This window comes from Lagenorhynchus albirostris, chromosome 21 (genome assembly GCF_949774975.1).
Source record: "Lagenorhynchus albirostris chromosome 21, mLagAlb1.1, whole genome shotgun sequence".
In the NCBI taxonomy this organism is placed as follows: Eukaryota; Metazoa; Chordata; class Mammalia; order Artiodactyla; family Delphinidae; genus Lagenorhynchus; species Lagenorhynchus albirostris.
In genome coordinates this window covers 2,147,710-2,163,932 of record NC_083115.1, presented here as the reverse complement: position 1 = coordinate 2,163,932, position 16,223 = coordinate 2,147,710, and the positions used below count along the sequence as shown (strand labels likewise).

Here is a 16,223-nt window from a genome sequence, read left to right as displayed (position 1 = left end):
ATATGACACATTTCCAAGCGCTTCGCTCATCCTCTGCAGGCCTCTCACCCAATCCTACTCTCCCAAGATGCAAACTGCTGGATCCCACCATCATTCTCGTCATTGTTACGCCTACATAAATTATTACATTGTACCTTTGGAAACACAGAATAAACTTCTTGATTAAGGAAGTCAAAACTACTCAATTAAATCCAGTCAAAAACTTAACTTCTTCATGCACAAAGTACTGGACTCAAATATGTTTAAGACATGTAAAGGCAAACTGAAAAGTAAGGTAGAACCCCTACAACGTAGATTACTTAACATTCTCAACATCTACATACCCATGAAAGTTAGACTCATCAACAAAGTAACAGCCAACCCAGTTTTTTATTTCCTTGGTTTGGTACTGGAAAATCACATTCCTGTTTGACTGTCATTCGTTAACCCTTAATTAGGAATGTTGCTTAGAAATTATATATGGAAAAAGGGCACCTTTCAGAAGGGACCATCAAGGCTTTCCCAACATTTACTTTTTTCCAACATCCAAGCATAGCCTGTTCATTGGGTGACAATGACATGTAATGGGAACTCTGATAAAGAGACACAGGGCTTTGGAAACTATTGAATACCCCAATAAAGGGACTAATTGCAGTTCTGTGCAAATGCAAAGCCTTCTTCCAACTTGAAAAACACATTAAATTACTCTATGAGTCATTTTATATTGCCCACACCCTTATTTTACAAAAAACAGAAACAGAAGCAATTAATGTACATATTCCGCATTTGGACACGTTCAAATCAAACTCGTGTACTCAAGTATTTCTAAGCAACCTATGTTTATGCAAAAAGTTATCCGGAAGATTAAATGAGATAAAGCATGTAGACCATTTGGCAAAGGCCTGGCAAGCAATCAGTACTCAACATTGCACATTATTATCGTTCCTAATTTTCCAACTCTGTAATCATACTAAACAGTTACAAATTTATGCACGTGATTATGTATATATAATATATATAAACGAATATGTGTTACTACTAGAAATAAAGCTTTTATGTTATGTACCAAGCAATGCTCTTCATCCAGACAGAGGTGAGTTTAATTTTAACAGAATGATCCACAAAGCAGCAGAGAAAGCTGGCTAAGGGGTAGGATGTTAAACGTTACCTCTAATCTCTGCTTATCAATTAAGGATACAGCCTCTACATGGCCTAGTATGAATTATAATCAGCAGTCAGCTGATCCTAGAGAACTCGCTCAAAATGAATAGTTAAGACCTCAAACACGTGGACAAGTGGCCATTTATTTGCAAGGCTGTGCCAACCACTGAAATCTGATTACTTCAATACTCATGCTGAAATCCTACATAAATTCATTACTTGTCTCATGCTAGAATCTTGCAAGTCCTTACAAAAATTTTAAATATCCAAAAGTCACTTAAACTGACAAGACTACAGCATCCTGGGCACATCCAGTTTTTAGAACACTTCAATAGCCTCGGCCACGCATCATTTATTATGACAGGGAAAATGCAAAGCCAGTGACAGCACGTGCTTTCCTAAGCAAATATTAAAAATAACCCTATGCCCTCATTACGAAAAAGGAAAATCTTCGCGTTCCCAGCTTAATCTCGACCCGGGGCCAATGCACACTCCCACCTCCCACGCCGAGACGCCGCCCGGGCGCGCCGAGGTGGGGCTGGAGGCTGCTCGCGCTCTCGGGAGGACCCGTCCCCTCTCCCCGCGCGCTCGGACGCAGCGCGGCCAGACCCACGTGGACTCCAGGCGACGGCGGCCGGACCCACCGCCGGGGTCGCCGCCCAGGGTCGCGGGGAGGGGCCGGGGGCGGGGCCAGCGCCGCGCCGCGAGGCCGGGGAAGGGAGCCGGGCTGCACTCACGCGCCCGGGGGGCGTCACCGGGGCCGTCGCGGCGTCCCTCCGGTTCGCACACTGAGAGGGGGGCGGGGGGGGCGGGGGGGGGAAAGACCTGGCTCCTCGTTCCATCCGGAAGCCGCCGGGCCGGCAGGAAATGACGAAGCAGAGGTCGTCCGGTCCGTGCGGTAACCGGCTCCGCGCGTCCGGCCGCGACTGCCGGGGAAAGAGCGCGGAGCAGAGCCGCCGGGCCGCGTGCCGCCTGCAGAGCTAGCGGCGTGAGTCGCCCCGCCCCGCCCCGCCCCTCCATGCGGGGGGAGGGTGAGAGGGAGGGAAGGGAGCCCGAGGGAGCCCGAGGGCGCCCCTAGCCCCGCGCCCGGCCGTCCCAGCTCCTCTGCCGCCGCGCCCCAGGCTGGAGGGAACAGTGAGGCCCGCAGCTCCAGAATCGCGGATCGAAAGGCGGAGGCCGCCGCCTGCGCAGCGCAGGGCACCCGGGCTGGGAGGATGGGGGGATGGGGGTGTGGAGCGGGCGCGCTTCAGGATCGCACCGCGCGCAGCCCGCGGCGGCCGAGCCCTGGCGGCTCCGGCCCCTGCCGCCTGCCGGGGTGGGGGTTTACATTGTCTGCCCGCTAGACTGCTCCTCTCTCCGGGACTGGCAAGTCTCACGAGTCTGGGCAGGGCCGGAAGCGCCCACGTTTGGGAGTCCAGCGTGCGACTCGCTAGCCTGGGTGGTTTTGGGCGAGTTGTGTACCCAGCCCCCCACCCCGCGTCGTCTGCCAGGTGGATCTTTCGTGCCTCCCAGCAGGGTGATGGTAACAATTAAATGCATATGTGGACTGCCCAGCACAGGCCCCTCAGATGTTAATTGCCTTCGTCTTGCTGGTTGAAGGCCTGTGACCTTGTACCCTCCCGCTTCAGCAACCCAAGCCTTTAGCGTTTCAGAGGACTGAGGGAAAACAACATTGATGCGATGGGTTGTGTTGTATGGAGCTCGTAGAACTGTGTGAGTGACTCCAATCTGAACTTGTTTCAAAATAGCGAAGCTCTAAGTGAGAGACGAAATGGATACCATTCAGGACACGATGACAAGTGATCCTCAAAACTGAACCACCTAGACACGGCATCGGGAACCCCAAATACAGAAAATAATTTAAAAATGATACAGCCGCTTGATTCCAAGAAGAGTACTAGTTCTCTACTTAAAAGTTTGTCAAACTGAAATCAAGCGCCAGTTGTCACATTTTGCCAACTTTATCTCTGGATAGTTATGTTCAGCTCATCCTAGCAACTCCTTACTGAAATAGCTCAAGCATTAGTTTACAGGAAAAATATGTGGGAAAGGTGCAGTTTTCTCAGAAAAGCCCTGAATGACAATCCAAGCACATGGTGGTCTTGCTGAAACATCCATTAACTTGCCAGGAACAAACCACTGTAACGCCCCTGGGCATTGTGCTTCAGACTTACAGGGAGGCTGTGAGGTGTGCAGTAGCCGCTCAGCAGGTGTGTGTGTGTACACTTGGTTAGACTGTGGCGAGCTGGGTGGGGACCAGTCATAGTTCAGGCCACATGGGAGCTGTGGTCTGTACTGTGACTTTGTACAGGACCACTCCTTATTCCTGGCAGTCTTACAAAGGCATGCCATTGGTCATGATGGAGGACCAGGCACGAAAGGCCTACCCCCGGTGCAAGTCTTTCACAACCATACTACTAAAAGTAACTCAAGTGCGTGTCCCCAGAACAGTAGTGTCACTGCGTACCAATCAAGTTGTGTAATTCACAGTAAAATTTCACCATTCTTGGTCAGCAGAATTTCAGAATCCTTCTCTAAAATATAATGAAAAGCTGGCATATTTGTAGGAGGAGGAGGACAGCTCTGTAGGAATACACCATTTATTGAGTGGCACATGAACAGAATTTTGTGGAACACTAAAGCAAAAAATTCATCTGGCTCAGATCCAGTCAGGCGGTAGAAAACACGTAGGAAATACTTTAAAAGTGTGTCAGATAAAGGGCACCTGCAAAATGTCTCAGTAGCCATTGTTAAGTCTGCTCCCCTTTTCTTCTCCAATTTGTTCGTAACTCCCAATCCTGAAACCTGCCACCCTCACTGCATGGCCGTGCCGGCCTTTCCACAGCACCTCAAACCAGACCTCTGAAGTCATCTCTTATGGCCAAAAACAGTCATCGTTATTTTATGTTTTGGCACCAACGGAAATCTAGAAAAAAATGCTAGATTCCATAAATTGTAAAGACAATTATAGTCTCTGATGTTCCAAAAGTTTCCATTCCTAAAGTAGGCTGATTACTTACTATGAATAATGTTACATCCAGAGAAACTCTGGAGTTCAATTTTAAGGAATAAGAATTGAAACTGTGAATAATGCCAAATCCCCCTGCGCCTCCCACTCTCTTAAAAAAAAAACAAAAATCCCTAGCCAATCTTTAATATGTAGGAATTGGGTATGTTTAATATTTAGATCTTGCATCTATAAAGTTTTAAGTTCTGTTTTTATTATTCTCTGTCTAATTTTTAAAAGACCAATCCTTATGCTCATCAGACACCAATAGATGTTTCAGAGGAATGACTCTTGCCCTCAATGTCTAGAATGTAAGTTAAATGGCCATTCACGATACTCACTTTAATACAGTCTGTCCGCGAACGTCTGACAGAGACTTCAGGTGCCAGAATGGGGCCAACATGCCACCTGGCCTGGGAGCAGACCCCAAGGAAATTTCATTCATTTTATGCAGAGGCAACCTGTAAGAAAGAAAACAGACTCTGCCCTTAATATACACTTATTAAGTTACTGAGCCAAATCTACACTAAAGAACATTTTGGGGACTTCCCTGGTGGCACAGTGGATAAGACTCTGCGCTCCCAGTGCAGGGGGCCTGGGTTTAATCCCTGGTCAGAGAACTAGATCCCACATGCATGCTGCAACTAAGAGTTGGCATGCCACAGCTAAGGGGCCGGTGAGCCGCAACTAAGGAGCCCTGGAGAGGCAACTAAGGAGCCCACTTACCTTAAAAAAAAAAATTTTTTTTTGGAGGCTCACAGGACAGATTGCAAGATATTTCAGTGGAGGAATTTCTGCAATGCCTTCACTGTTATAGGGTGTCTAGAAAAAATTGCAAAACAATTTCTTGGACATTCCAGATACCTTTTTTCTTGGTATTAGAAAATGGCTATCTTAGTAGAAACTACAGTACAGTTATCACCTGTCATTTGTTCAGTTTTTCTCCTTTTTTTTTTTGCGGTACACGGGCCTCTCACTGTTGTGGCCTTTCCCGTTGCGGAGCACAGGCTCTGGATGCGCAGGCTCAGCGGCCATGGCTCACGGGCCTAGCCACTCCGTGGCATGTGGGATCTTCCCGGACCGGGACACGAACCCGTGTCCCCTGCATCGGCAGGCGGACTCTCAACCACTGCGCCACCAGGGAAGCCCAGTTTTTCTCCTTTTGATAGAGTATCTAAAACAACACTTCTGAATTTCTTTCACATATTAGGTCATTTTACTTAGACTTACCTAGTTTAGATTTAACACAAGAGCAGAACTTTCTCTTTAAGGAAAAATTCAGTGAACTTCCCAAGTGCAAATAAGAAACCAGTACTCTTTCCCTTGCTACTTGATATACTTGCTGTTACCATTCATTTTCTGTGGGAATGTCCAAAGAATGCATTTCCTTGAATAGAAGTCACAGCTGTGTAAATAGCAAAATAACTTTTTATCCCATAGCTTCCACAGTGGGCCAGGAGGCCAAAACTAGATAAAGCTCCAGACATTTTCGTTTTCCAGGTGTGTCAGGGGCCTGTGGAAGAGCACGGTCCTGGCTGGCACATCTCATCCAGACTGCTGTCACGGGTCTAACGCTGTCCTTCTCTCTTAGCATCCCAGCCATTTGTGTGGACCTCTGTTTTAAGTATTCAGTTGCTTTCATCTGGGTGATAGTTACAGTTTGGAAACTGTGCAGTGACATTTCAACCCATATCCTTTTAGAAATATGATTTTTAAATCCCAAGTTTGAACCTTTATGTAGGAACTGTGATGTTTCAAAGTCAGAAATAGGCGAAAATATGTTCCATGCCTTAGTGATCTAGACCAGGGTTGGCCAACATTTTCTTAACGGGCCAGATGGTAAACATTTTAGGCTTTGAGGGCTGTGAGGCAAAAATGGAAGATGCTCTGCTTAAAATGTATCCTTTTAGAAATGTAAAACCATTCTTGGCTCCTGGGCCATACAAAGGCAGGCAGGGGGCTGGAACTGGCCAGCAGGCCCTCTGTTTGCCAGCCCTTGTCCAGCCGTCACACCATCACTAACTGAAAGAAACCCTGCCCTCTTTGCTGCCTTACAGTCCCATGCCTGGCGGTTACGGAGTGATGGGCGACGAGGGCTCTATCGATTACAGCGTTCATGAGGCCTGGAATGAAGCCACCAACGTGTACCTGGTAGTGATCCTTGTCAGCTTTGGGCTCTTCATGTATGCCAAGAGGTAAAGGCTTTAGATTCTCAGGGTTGATAAGAACCCAGCCATTTATAAGTTTTGTAGGTTTGTTTGTTTGATCTAAGTTAAATGCACAAAAATAATTTCATCAGCATTTTTGTTCCTGCTATGAAATCACTGTCTAGTCGGGTCAGCCCTCACATTACCGGACACCAGGATTTGGCTTGGAAAACCCAGTTGCTCTGAGAGATGGGGATTTAAGTGCAGCTCTTGGCACCCAGACCAGATGCTCTATACTCCTATTCTATCATTTCTGATATAGCTCAGTTTTCTCATTCAGCCAGCTTCACTGTCACCCTTGGATGAGCACATATTTTGGGCCAATGTCCCTGAAATGCACAAACTCTAACTCCTATGTGTTCAGCAATTCTGTCTTCGCAAATTTCAAGCCTTCCCTTCTGTTTCTTGTGCATAATATTGGTATGATCCAATTACTTGTCTGTCCGTCCCCCAAAACTCAGTGCCCTGAGAACAAGGACTTTTATTTAACCTTTGTGTCCCTGATGTGCCACATGGTGTAAATCCTCAATAAATATTTCTTGCTGTGATTCCAGATGCTGTAGCGTAATTCAGCTGTTCTTTTCCACACTCCCTGGCTCCTTTCCTTCAAGTACAGTTAAAAACAAATGCACGGTGAGGGGCGTGCTTTGAAGAGGAAAAACAGCAGTAGTTGGATTGAGCTGCTGCTGCCCGTAGCCATGTGCTCGGTGGCGTCCTCTACCAAGGTCAAAGGCATTAGACAGTTAAGGATAATTAGTCAACCAAGAATAATTGATGCTCCGCCCGGGGAACAGTTCAGACCCACACTTGCCACGGGACCTGCAGGCTCGCCCTTCCCGACCCTGAGACCCCTGAGCTGCTGGCCAGCTGGCCGCCTGGACTCTCGGGGGAGCGGGGCCGGGGGGGGGGTGGGGGGGGCAGGCGAGAGGAGGCCTCCACAGAGCATGGGGGAGCCGCTGGCAGGTAACAGCCTTCCCCTAAAAATAGCCACCGTCTCCTCCCCACCCCAATGTTTTAAAGGCAGAGACAGGCTGTTGTTAATTTTAACTATATGACCCCACTAAGGCCATGCTACTCTATTTAAGAAATCGTTTATTCATTGTTTTTCAAAATTAAGGTCTGCTCACATTTTGTTTATTCTCTGCCCGCAATAACTTAGTTTTATTTGCGTGACATGAGAGGGAGGGGAAAAATAATCATACGTTTTTTGTCTGAGCATTTTTCCATACAACAGGGCTTTTTTTGTGGGGATTGAGGGGAAACGCTTTGTTGTATGAAGTGGGCATGTTCAGCTACTGCCTTTTCTTTCTTATAACCCTGTGACTGTACATGTACAGCTTCATACTTCTAGTGAAAGAAAGAATACTTGAGCCCAGGAAGCATCTCACGGGGACAAAATAGAAGATGGACTCAGGGCCACTTACGTCCTTTTAATGCAGCTTCTGGTTACTACGATCGTGTGAATGTTACAGTCCTACAACTATGAATACAAATCTCTTTTCTGCATTGGTTTTGTGTTTTAGAAATAAAAGGAGAATTATGAGGATATTCAGTGTGCCACCTCCAACAGACACTGTGTCAGAGCCCAACTTTTATGACACAATAAGCAAAATTCGGTTAAGACAGCAACTGGAAATGTACTCCATTTGTAAGTATTCTGTGCTTAATTACGTACGTAAGCATATTTAAAATAGACTCTTTGGGGTTGAGTCTCGTTGGCAAAGGTTATCAGAAATAGCTGATAATGACACAGGGAACTATATTCAATATCCTGTAATAAACCATAATGGAAAAGAATATGAAAAAGAATATATGTATGTATATCTGAATCACTTTGCTGTACACCAGAAACTAACACAACATTGTAAATCAACTATACTTCAATTAAAAAAAATTTTTTTTTTAAGAAAGAAATAGCTGGTAATGAAATCGTAGGGCCTTTTTTAGATGCTCAACACAGTATCAGCAAACCCGGTTTGCATGAAGTTAGTGTTTCAGGACACTTCACTTATTTGGGGCCCTTCCAAGACCCTGAGAAGAGCCCTAGCAACGTGTTTCACGTTTTGAAAATTTGGCAGAAATTAGATGCCTTAACAGTCGGTGAGGCTCCTGTCTCATCCGTCTCTAATTTCCCTCCTTTGCACTTCCCTCATGTGCAGTGGCGTTGAGGTGGCCAAGAGCATTTGGGGGATCTGGCTGAGGGGACGTTGAGTTGAACCTACTTTAGTTCAGGTTTGAAATTTTGTGTTTATAGAGTTTGCAGTCACTTCTTGACAATTAAATTACTATGTGCTGCAGCCATAGCAGTATAGGAACGGCTTCCAGGCCAGAGGTTATTAACATGTCCTGTGGTACTAAAACCTGTGAGTAAGTGGTGGAGAAGAAACAAAGGTTAAAGGGCAAGGAGCCAGGATGAATTGTACATCCAAGCCACAGCCTTTGATGCCACCATTTAAAAAAATGAGGTGTGGTTTCCATGGTGTATCATTAAATGAGAAAAGGCAAGATGTAATTATATACATGCTAGGGTACTGCTCCTTTAAAATCAAATGACCAAAACATCCCTATCTACGTGTAATAAAAAAGTAGTATAGAATTTTTTTTTTATTGAAGTATAGTTGATTTACAATGTTGTATTAGTTTCAGGTATACAACACAGTGATTCAGATATATATATATATATATATATATATATATATATATGTTATTTTTCCGATTCTTTTCCCTATAGGTCACCACAGAATATTGAGTATGGTTCCCCGTGCTATACAGTAGGTCCTCGTTGCTGATCCACTTTATATACAGTAGTGCACATATGTTAATCCCAACCTCCCAATTCATTCCTCCCCAACTCCTTTCCCCGTTGGCAGCCACAAGTCTGTCCTCTATGTCTGTGGGTCTATTTCCGTTTTGTAAGTAAGTTCATTTGTATCTTTTTTTTTTAAGATTCCACATGTAAGTGATACATGGTATTTGTCTTTCTCTGTCTGACTTACTTCACTTAGTACAACGATCTCTAGGTCCATCCATGTTGCTGCAAATGGCATTATTTCATTCTTTCCTATGGCTGAGTAATATTTCATTGTGTGTGTATATATATATATATGTGTGTGTATATATATATATATATATATATGTACTTCCTCTTCTTTATCCAGTCATCTGTATATGGACATTTAGGTTGTTTCCATGTCTTGGCTATTGTAAACAGCACTGTAATGAACATTGGGGTGCATGTATCTTTTCAAATTTTAGTTTTCTCTGGATATATGCCCAGGGGTGTGATTGCTGGATCATATGGTAACTCTATTTTTAATTTTTTAAGGAACCTCCATACTGTTTTCCATAGTGGCTGTATCAATTTACCTTCCCACCAACAGTGTAGGAGGGTTCCCTTTTCTTCACACCTCTCCAGCATTTATTATTTATAGACTTTTTGATGATGGCCATTCTGACCGGTGTGAGATGATACCTCATTGTAGTTTTGATTTGCATTTCTCTAATAGAAATGTTGAGCATTTTTACACGTGCCTGTATGTCTTCATTGGAGAAATGTCTATTTAGATCATCTGCCCATTTTTTGTTGGGTTGTTTCTAAAAATGTTCTGTATAATTACACAAGTCTGGAGGAAGGCTTGGAAAGATACACATCAGATTATTAACATTCATTACCTTGATGGGAACACTGTGGGACTCGAGGGAAAAGACTGGATATTTTTAAAAGAAAGATAGATGTCTGTGTGTTTGCGTGCTCGCATAGAAAGAAGCAAGAAAGAGCGATCAGCAAGATGTTACTGGTATGTGTCTCGGGTGGGCTGGAATTTCAGGTGAAAAGTAGAAAAACCATATATATATATATTTACACAAGTAGAACCTCTAGAAATTTCTTCAGCATAAATTTTATCCTGAGAAGTAGTAACAGCAGTTCCTTTGGGGAAAGGAACTGCAGGACTAATCAGGTGGGAGGAAGGTACACCTTCCCTGTTTCCTCTTTTGTCCCTTTTGCATTCATGTTTTACTAGTTCAGAATAAGAAGTAAAACTGAATGTTACAGAGTAGCATTATTCACAGTAGCCAAAAGATGGACACAACCCAAGTGTCCTTGACTGATGGATCCACAGAATGTGGTCTATACATGAATAGGATGTTATTCAGCCTTTAAGAGGAAGGAAATTCTTTTTTTTTTTTTTGGTTGCATTGAGTTTTCTTTGCTGCACACAGGCTTTCTCTAGTTTCAGTGAGCGGGGGCTACTCTTTGTTGTGGTGCGCAGGCTTCTCATTGCAATGGCTTCTCTTGTCGTGGAGCACGGGCTCAGTAGTTGCAGCACGTGGGCTCAGTAGTTGTGGCTCGCAGGCTCTAGAGCGCAGGCTCAGTAGTTGTGGCACACGGGCTTAGTTGCTCTGTGGCATGTGGGGTCTTCCTGGACCAGAGCTCGAACCCATGTCCCCTGCATTGGCAGGCGGATTTTTAACCACTGCGCCACCAGGGAAGTCCCAAGAGGAAGGAAGTTCTGACACATGCTACAACATGGATGCACCTTGAAGACATTATGCTTCGTAATTATTTTTATTGTGAAGTGAAAGAAGCCAGTCACAAAAGAACAAATATTGTGTGATTTCTCTTCTGTGTAGCAAATTCACAGAGACAGAAAGCAGAATCGTCACTAGGAGTGGGGGAGGGAGTAGGGAGTTACTGTGGAATGAGGACAAAGGTCAGTGTGGGGTGATCAAAAGAAGGGTGCTGGTGGTGGCAGCACAACAGTGTGAATGTAGTTAATGTCCCTGAACTGTACACTTAAAAATGGTTAAAATGGCAAGTTTATGTTTTTGTATTTCACCTCAAAAAAATATATCCTTAAGGAAATTTAAGTATTTAAAAAACAAAAACAGGGAACCAGAAGCTGTATAGAAAATTATAAGTAAAGAGTTAGGTTTTCATTGATGCCTAGTCAAAACAGAAGTTTGTGGGTGTTCCCTGGTGGCCTAGCAGTTAGGATTCGGTGTTTTCACTGCAGAGGCCCAGGTTCGATCCCTGGTCAGGGAACTAAGATCCCACATGGCTGGAGGCACAGCCAAATACAAAAAACAAACAAACAAAAATCAGAAGCTAGATCCTATCAAAAAATATTCAGTAGTATAGCATATACAATTATAAAGCCAGTGTACAGCTCTTTTTCTTCTTTGATGAGAATGGCATAAAATGAAATTTATCAGGACACCTGTGTTTGTAAGGCATGGTAGTTTTCTGTTGCTGCTGTATTATCACAAATTCAGTGGCTTAACACAACACAGGTCTTACAATTAGAGATTAAAAGTCCTACAGCAGATTCACTGACTAAAATCAAGGTGTTGGCAGAGTTCTGCTGTTTCTTTCTGGATGCTCTAAAGGAGAAGCTGTTTCTTTGCCTTTTCCAGCTTCTAGAAACCACCCATGCTGCTTGCTTTGTGGCTTCACTCGCCCATCCTCAAAGCCAGTAGCACTGCATCTTTCTGACCGTTCTTCCATTTTTATATTTCCCTCTCTCTCTCTCAACTCTGCCAGGAAAGGTTCTCTGATTTTCAGGGCCCCTGTGATCAGGTTGGGCCAGATAATCCATGGTAATCCCCCTTCTCAAGGTCCTTACCTTAAAAACATCTTTAAAGTCCCTTCTGCCCCAGAAGGTAACATATTCACAGATTATGGGGATTAGGATGTGGACATCTTTGGAAACCATTGTTCTTGTAAATAGTGAGTATTTGCACATTTAAAGAGGCCCATCACAGGGACTTCCCTCGTGACATCGTGGTTAAGAATCCGCCTGCGGTGGGGGGTGGGGGGGTGGGGGGGGCTTCCCTGGTGGTGCAGTGGTTAAGAATCTGCCTGCCAATGCAGGGGACATGGGTTTGAGCCCTGGTCCGGGAAGATCCCACATGCCGCGGAGCAACTAAGCCCGTGTGCCACAGCTACTGAGCCTGCGCTCTGGAGCCCGTGAGCCACAACTACTGAGCCCACGTGCCACAACTACTGAAGCCCGCGCGCCTAGAGCCTGTGCTCCACAACAAGAGATGCCACTGCAATGAGAAGCCTGCGCACCGCAACGAAGAGTAGCCCCCGCTCGCCGCAACTAGAGAAAGCCTGTGCAGCAACGAAGACCCAACGCAGCCAAAAATAAATAAATTAATTAATTAAAAAACAAAAACAAAGAATCCGCCTGCCAATGCAGGGGACGCTGGTTCGAGCCCTGGTCCGGGAAGATCCCACATGCCGCAGAGCAACTAAGCCCGTGCGCCACAACTACTGAGCCTGTGCTCTGGAGCCCATGAGCCACAGCTACTGAGTCCGCGTGCTACAACTTCTAAAGCCGTGTGCCTAGAGCCCAAGCTCTGCAACAAGAGAAGCTACCGCAGTGAAAAGGCGGCGCATTGCAACGAAGAGTAGCCCCCACTCGCCGCAACTAGAGAAAGCCCGTGCCCAGCAACTAAGACCCAACAACGAAGGCCCAATGCAGCCATAAGTAAATAAATAAATTTATTTAAAAAATAAAGAGTCCAATCACATTGCATCATTCTTAGTGCTGATGATGGCATGTCTAGTCCTGACTTAGTCTGGAAGTTCAAGAGGAAATAGCAAACAAAATTCTTTTCCTTAAAGAGGACTCCCAAAATTGTAAAGCTTTCAGCCACAATAATCTGGATCCACCCTGAGTATATAAACAAACAGTATTTCTTCCTTGGCTGGTAAAAACTTAATGAAGAGACTGAAAGTTTGAAAGCCAAGCAGTGAATGACATTTGCAAAAACTTTAGCCCTGCACTCTCTCTAGTTTCAGTTTAAGACCTTCAATAAATATTTCTCAGAAGCACAAAAAGAACACAGAATTGCAAGTCTGTTTTTTCTTCTAGTTTATATTAATGACAATGTTCAGTAAATCTCTTAGGCTTCTCATTTAAAATATAGTCAAATTTCTTATGATGTGGACAAAAGCATTATTATTAACTTATCTTGAGGTGGAGATGGGAAATAAGAAAGGATATTACAAAATGTTAATTTAAGTTTAGTAGCTTAATTAGTGTTTACCCTATATTTCAATGCTCTGAATAATCCTGATGTACAAGACAATAATAATAAACATCTGAGAATGGATATCAGCACTGCTGAGAAATTAGAGGATCATGAAGTATAATAAATTTCCTCTAATGAATAAAAAATTGTTTAATTCTAAGCTAATTCTTTACTGAGAATCATGACTTGACTGATTTAATGATGTGAGCTCATAATTATTTTGTGATTTTATTAATCATATCTCCTTTTTTCTTGCTTATTGTTTTGTTTGTTTTTCAATAGCCAGAAAGTATGATTACCAGCAGCCACAGAGCCAGGCTGACAGCGTGCAGCTCTCATTGGAATGAAATCTCAGAAAATGAGCAGCAGGAATGATCGTTGTTCAAGAGTGCAGTCTCCTCGCGCTGCCAAATCACGAGCAGCATTTTTTTTAAACTTCTGTCTCCATAAAATCATTTTATTTGTGACTTTTCCCCAATTTGTTGGTGTGTTTTGTTTCACTTTTTTAAACCTCATCTCCAAATCATTTGTTCCACAAATCAGAAATTCCTCAAAAGGCCTGAACACAGAGAGTCTGCACGTACCTAGGAAGATAGAGTATCACCAGAGATGGTGACTGTACCTTGTGAAGACTTTGATCCCTTCAGGAGACAGTCAGGAAATAAAAACACATCTTTGGAAGCAAGAGTCTGGAGCTGATGCCACTTTGGAACTTCTTTGCCAACTTAAAAAATAAAAATCTAATCATTGGAATAACTTCCTCTTCGACTGTGTTCTGGGATAAATATAATAAGGATAACGGACTAACGTATGTTCTTATGGCTGTTGTTACCTCTAACCGAATTAACCGTTTTTGCTACTTCAGAATTTGCACAGTAAACTGTCTTTTCTGCGTTGTGAAATTGTGATGCGCACCCCCCCTGCTAACTGTAGAAGTTTTCTGTGACTGGAGTTTGTTCCCCTTAATTATATTCCCAGGAATTTCTTCCACCAGAAGAGTCTTCTTTCGGCCGTGCTGGGGCTATACTGCGGAATACATGGGCACCTCTGACTGGTGTCAGCGGCTTGCTTTGGGGTCATGTGGCCATCAGTCTTTAATGTAACTGTATGGTTTCTTAGCTTCCCTGCAGACTCTCGTATCTTGTACCATTTTGTACTGTACATTGAAATGTTTTCACCCAGTTTTTCATATTTATTTAAATAAAAGCCGGTTGGGGATAGTGGCAGGGAAGTTCAACTGTCCATGTAACTGTCCATAAATTAGTTTTTGAATCAAAACTATAATTTTAAGAGTTAGAGTTAATATTTCAAGCATTATTGCCTTTTCCTTTATAATTATGAAGTAAAGAATATAAATGAAAAGGTTTAGACCAAATAAAATCATTTCAGGGAAATTGCATTTACTTTTAAAATTTAAATCTTTTCAAATATATATATATATTGTATAAGGTGAATTGTTGACCAAATGGAATAATTATTTCTTAACTCACAGATGAGTTTGAACGCACCGCCTGTATGTAGAATGAATACTCGGACTGAAGGATTGTAAACAGTTACGATTATGGCCTGGGGATAGCAGAGCAGCAAGGGGACAATCTTCTTAAACTTTGCTTTGCTCTCATGTAATCAGGAACGGGGGCGGTTTACCTGCTGTCCCTGATGTGTGGCACAAATCTAGACAAATTACGAAAACTGGCTATCTCAGCTGATTTGTACAGTGTACCTAAATAAACATCAGTCACAACGAAATGGACTGTGATGGTTTTTTATTTGCATCCACTGGACAGAGACAGTCACGACTAAAACCTCACAGATCATTTGGTGAGAGTGGAACTCTGGCAAGTGAGAGAGGAAGATTCCTCATTTCTTCTCTGAAGCCCGCTGATGGGAGTCACGCCTCCACCAGCAGGATCAACAGCAAGTCCGCCTTTGAAGTTTCTTCTCTGCTTCCACAGCTGAGCTGGGAAAGCAGGGGATGCCCTGCAGCCACACTTCAAAGAGACACCAGTTATTGTCCTGCTTCTGCCCCTGAATCCACCAAGGGTTTGATGGAACTATTTTCTTTGGAAGAAAAAAGGCATGACTAATAAACAGGTCAGTAACACTTGTGTTCTCTGTTTCCTCATTTCTCTTTAACTGCATAAGATGCTCTGCGGTAAGCATGGAGGGGCAGCCTCCCTGGGTGCACAGCTGGGCCCAGCCCACTGCTCCAAGGGGCACAGATGACCCCACACTGTTTCAGGTGGAGCTCCTGATAGGATTCAGCAGAAAACGAGATGCAGAGTTTAGGGTGAAATTGCTGTACTGTCGGAAATGTATTTAAGTATTGAGTAAAAATAAGAGAGAAAATGGTAATAAAAATAATTTCAGATATTAAGAATAAATGTATCTTAGTACTATATATAAAATAATCAACAAATTTCATATATCACTTATATGTGGAATCTAAAAAAATGATACAAGTGACCTTATTTACAAAACAAACACGGTTACCAAAGGGGAAAGGGGTGGGGGAAGGATAAGTTAGGAGTTTGGGTTTAACATATACACACTACTATATATGAAATAGATAACCAACAAGGACCTACTGTATCGCACAGGGAACTCTGCTCAATATTCTGTAATAACTTATGTGGGAAAAGAATCTGAAAAAGAATGGATATATGTATATGTAAAACTGAACCGCTTTGCTGTACACCTGAAACTAATACAACATAGTAAATCAACTATACTCCAATATAAAATAAAAATTTTTATAAAGAATAAATGTATCTTAGAAAATATAATTAAAGGGAGAAGGGGGATTCCCTGATGGCACAGTGATTAAG

The 16,223-nt window shown here is 43.5% G+C and overlaps 2 protein-coding genes across 3 annotated transcripts in view; one reads left to right on the top strand and one right to left on the bottom strand.

Annotated features, from left to right (window-relative positions):
- SLC20A2 (solute carrier family 20 member 2) overlaps positions 1-2,109 on the bottom strand; it is a 104,634-nt gene extending 102,525 nt beyond the window's left edge. Inside the window, exon 1 of one of the 2 annotated variants that reach the window (XM_060136597.1) lies at positions 1,966-2,109. The gene's annotated coding sequence lies outside the window, so the exon portion shown is untranslated. Of the gene's footprint in view, positions 1-1,877; positions 1,902-1,965 lie in introns of those variants that run through there. The other variant, XM_060136602.1, reaches the window with a different exon arrangement.
- On the top strand, positions 1,979-15,499 carry SMIM19 (small integral membrane protein 19). The gene is made up of 4 exons (XM_060136604.1): positions 1,979-2,128; positions 6,205-6,342; positions 7,878-8,002; positions 13,678-15,499. The coding sequence occupies exons 2-4, from the start codon at positions 6,209-6,211 to the stop codon at positions 13,740-13,742; spliced, it is 324 nt and encodes a 107-aa protein (XP_059992587.1). The 5' UTR covers positions 1,979-2,128; positions 6,205-6,208; the 3' UTR covers positions 13,743-15,499.
- The last annotated feature ends 724 nt before the right edge of the window (positions 15,500-16,223 follow it).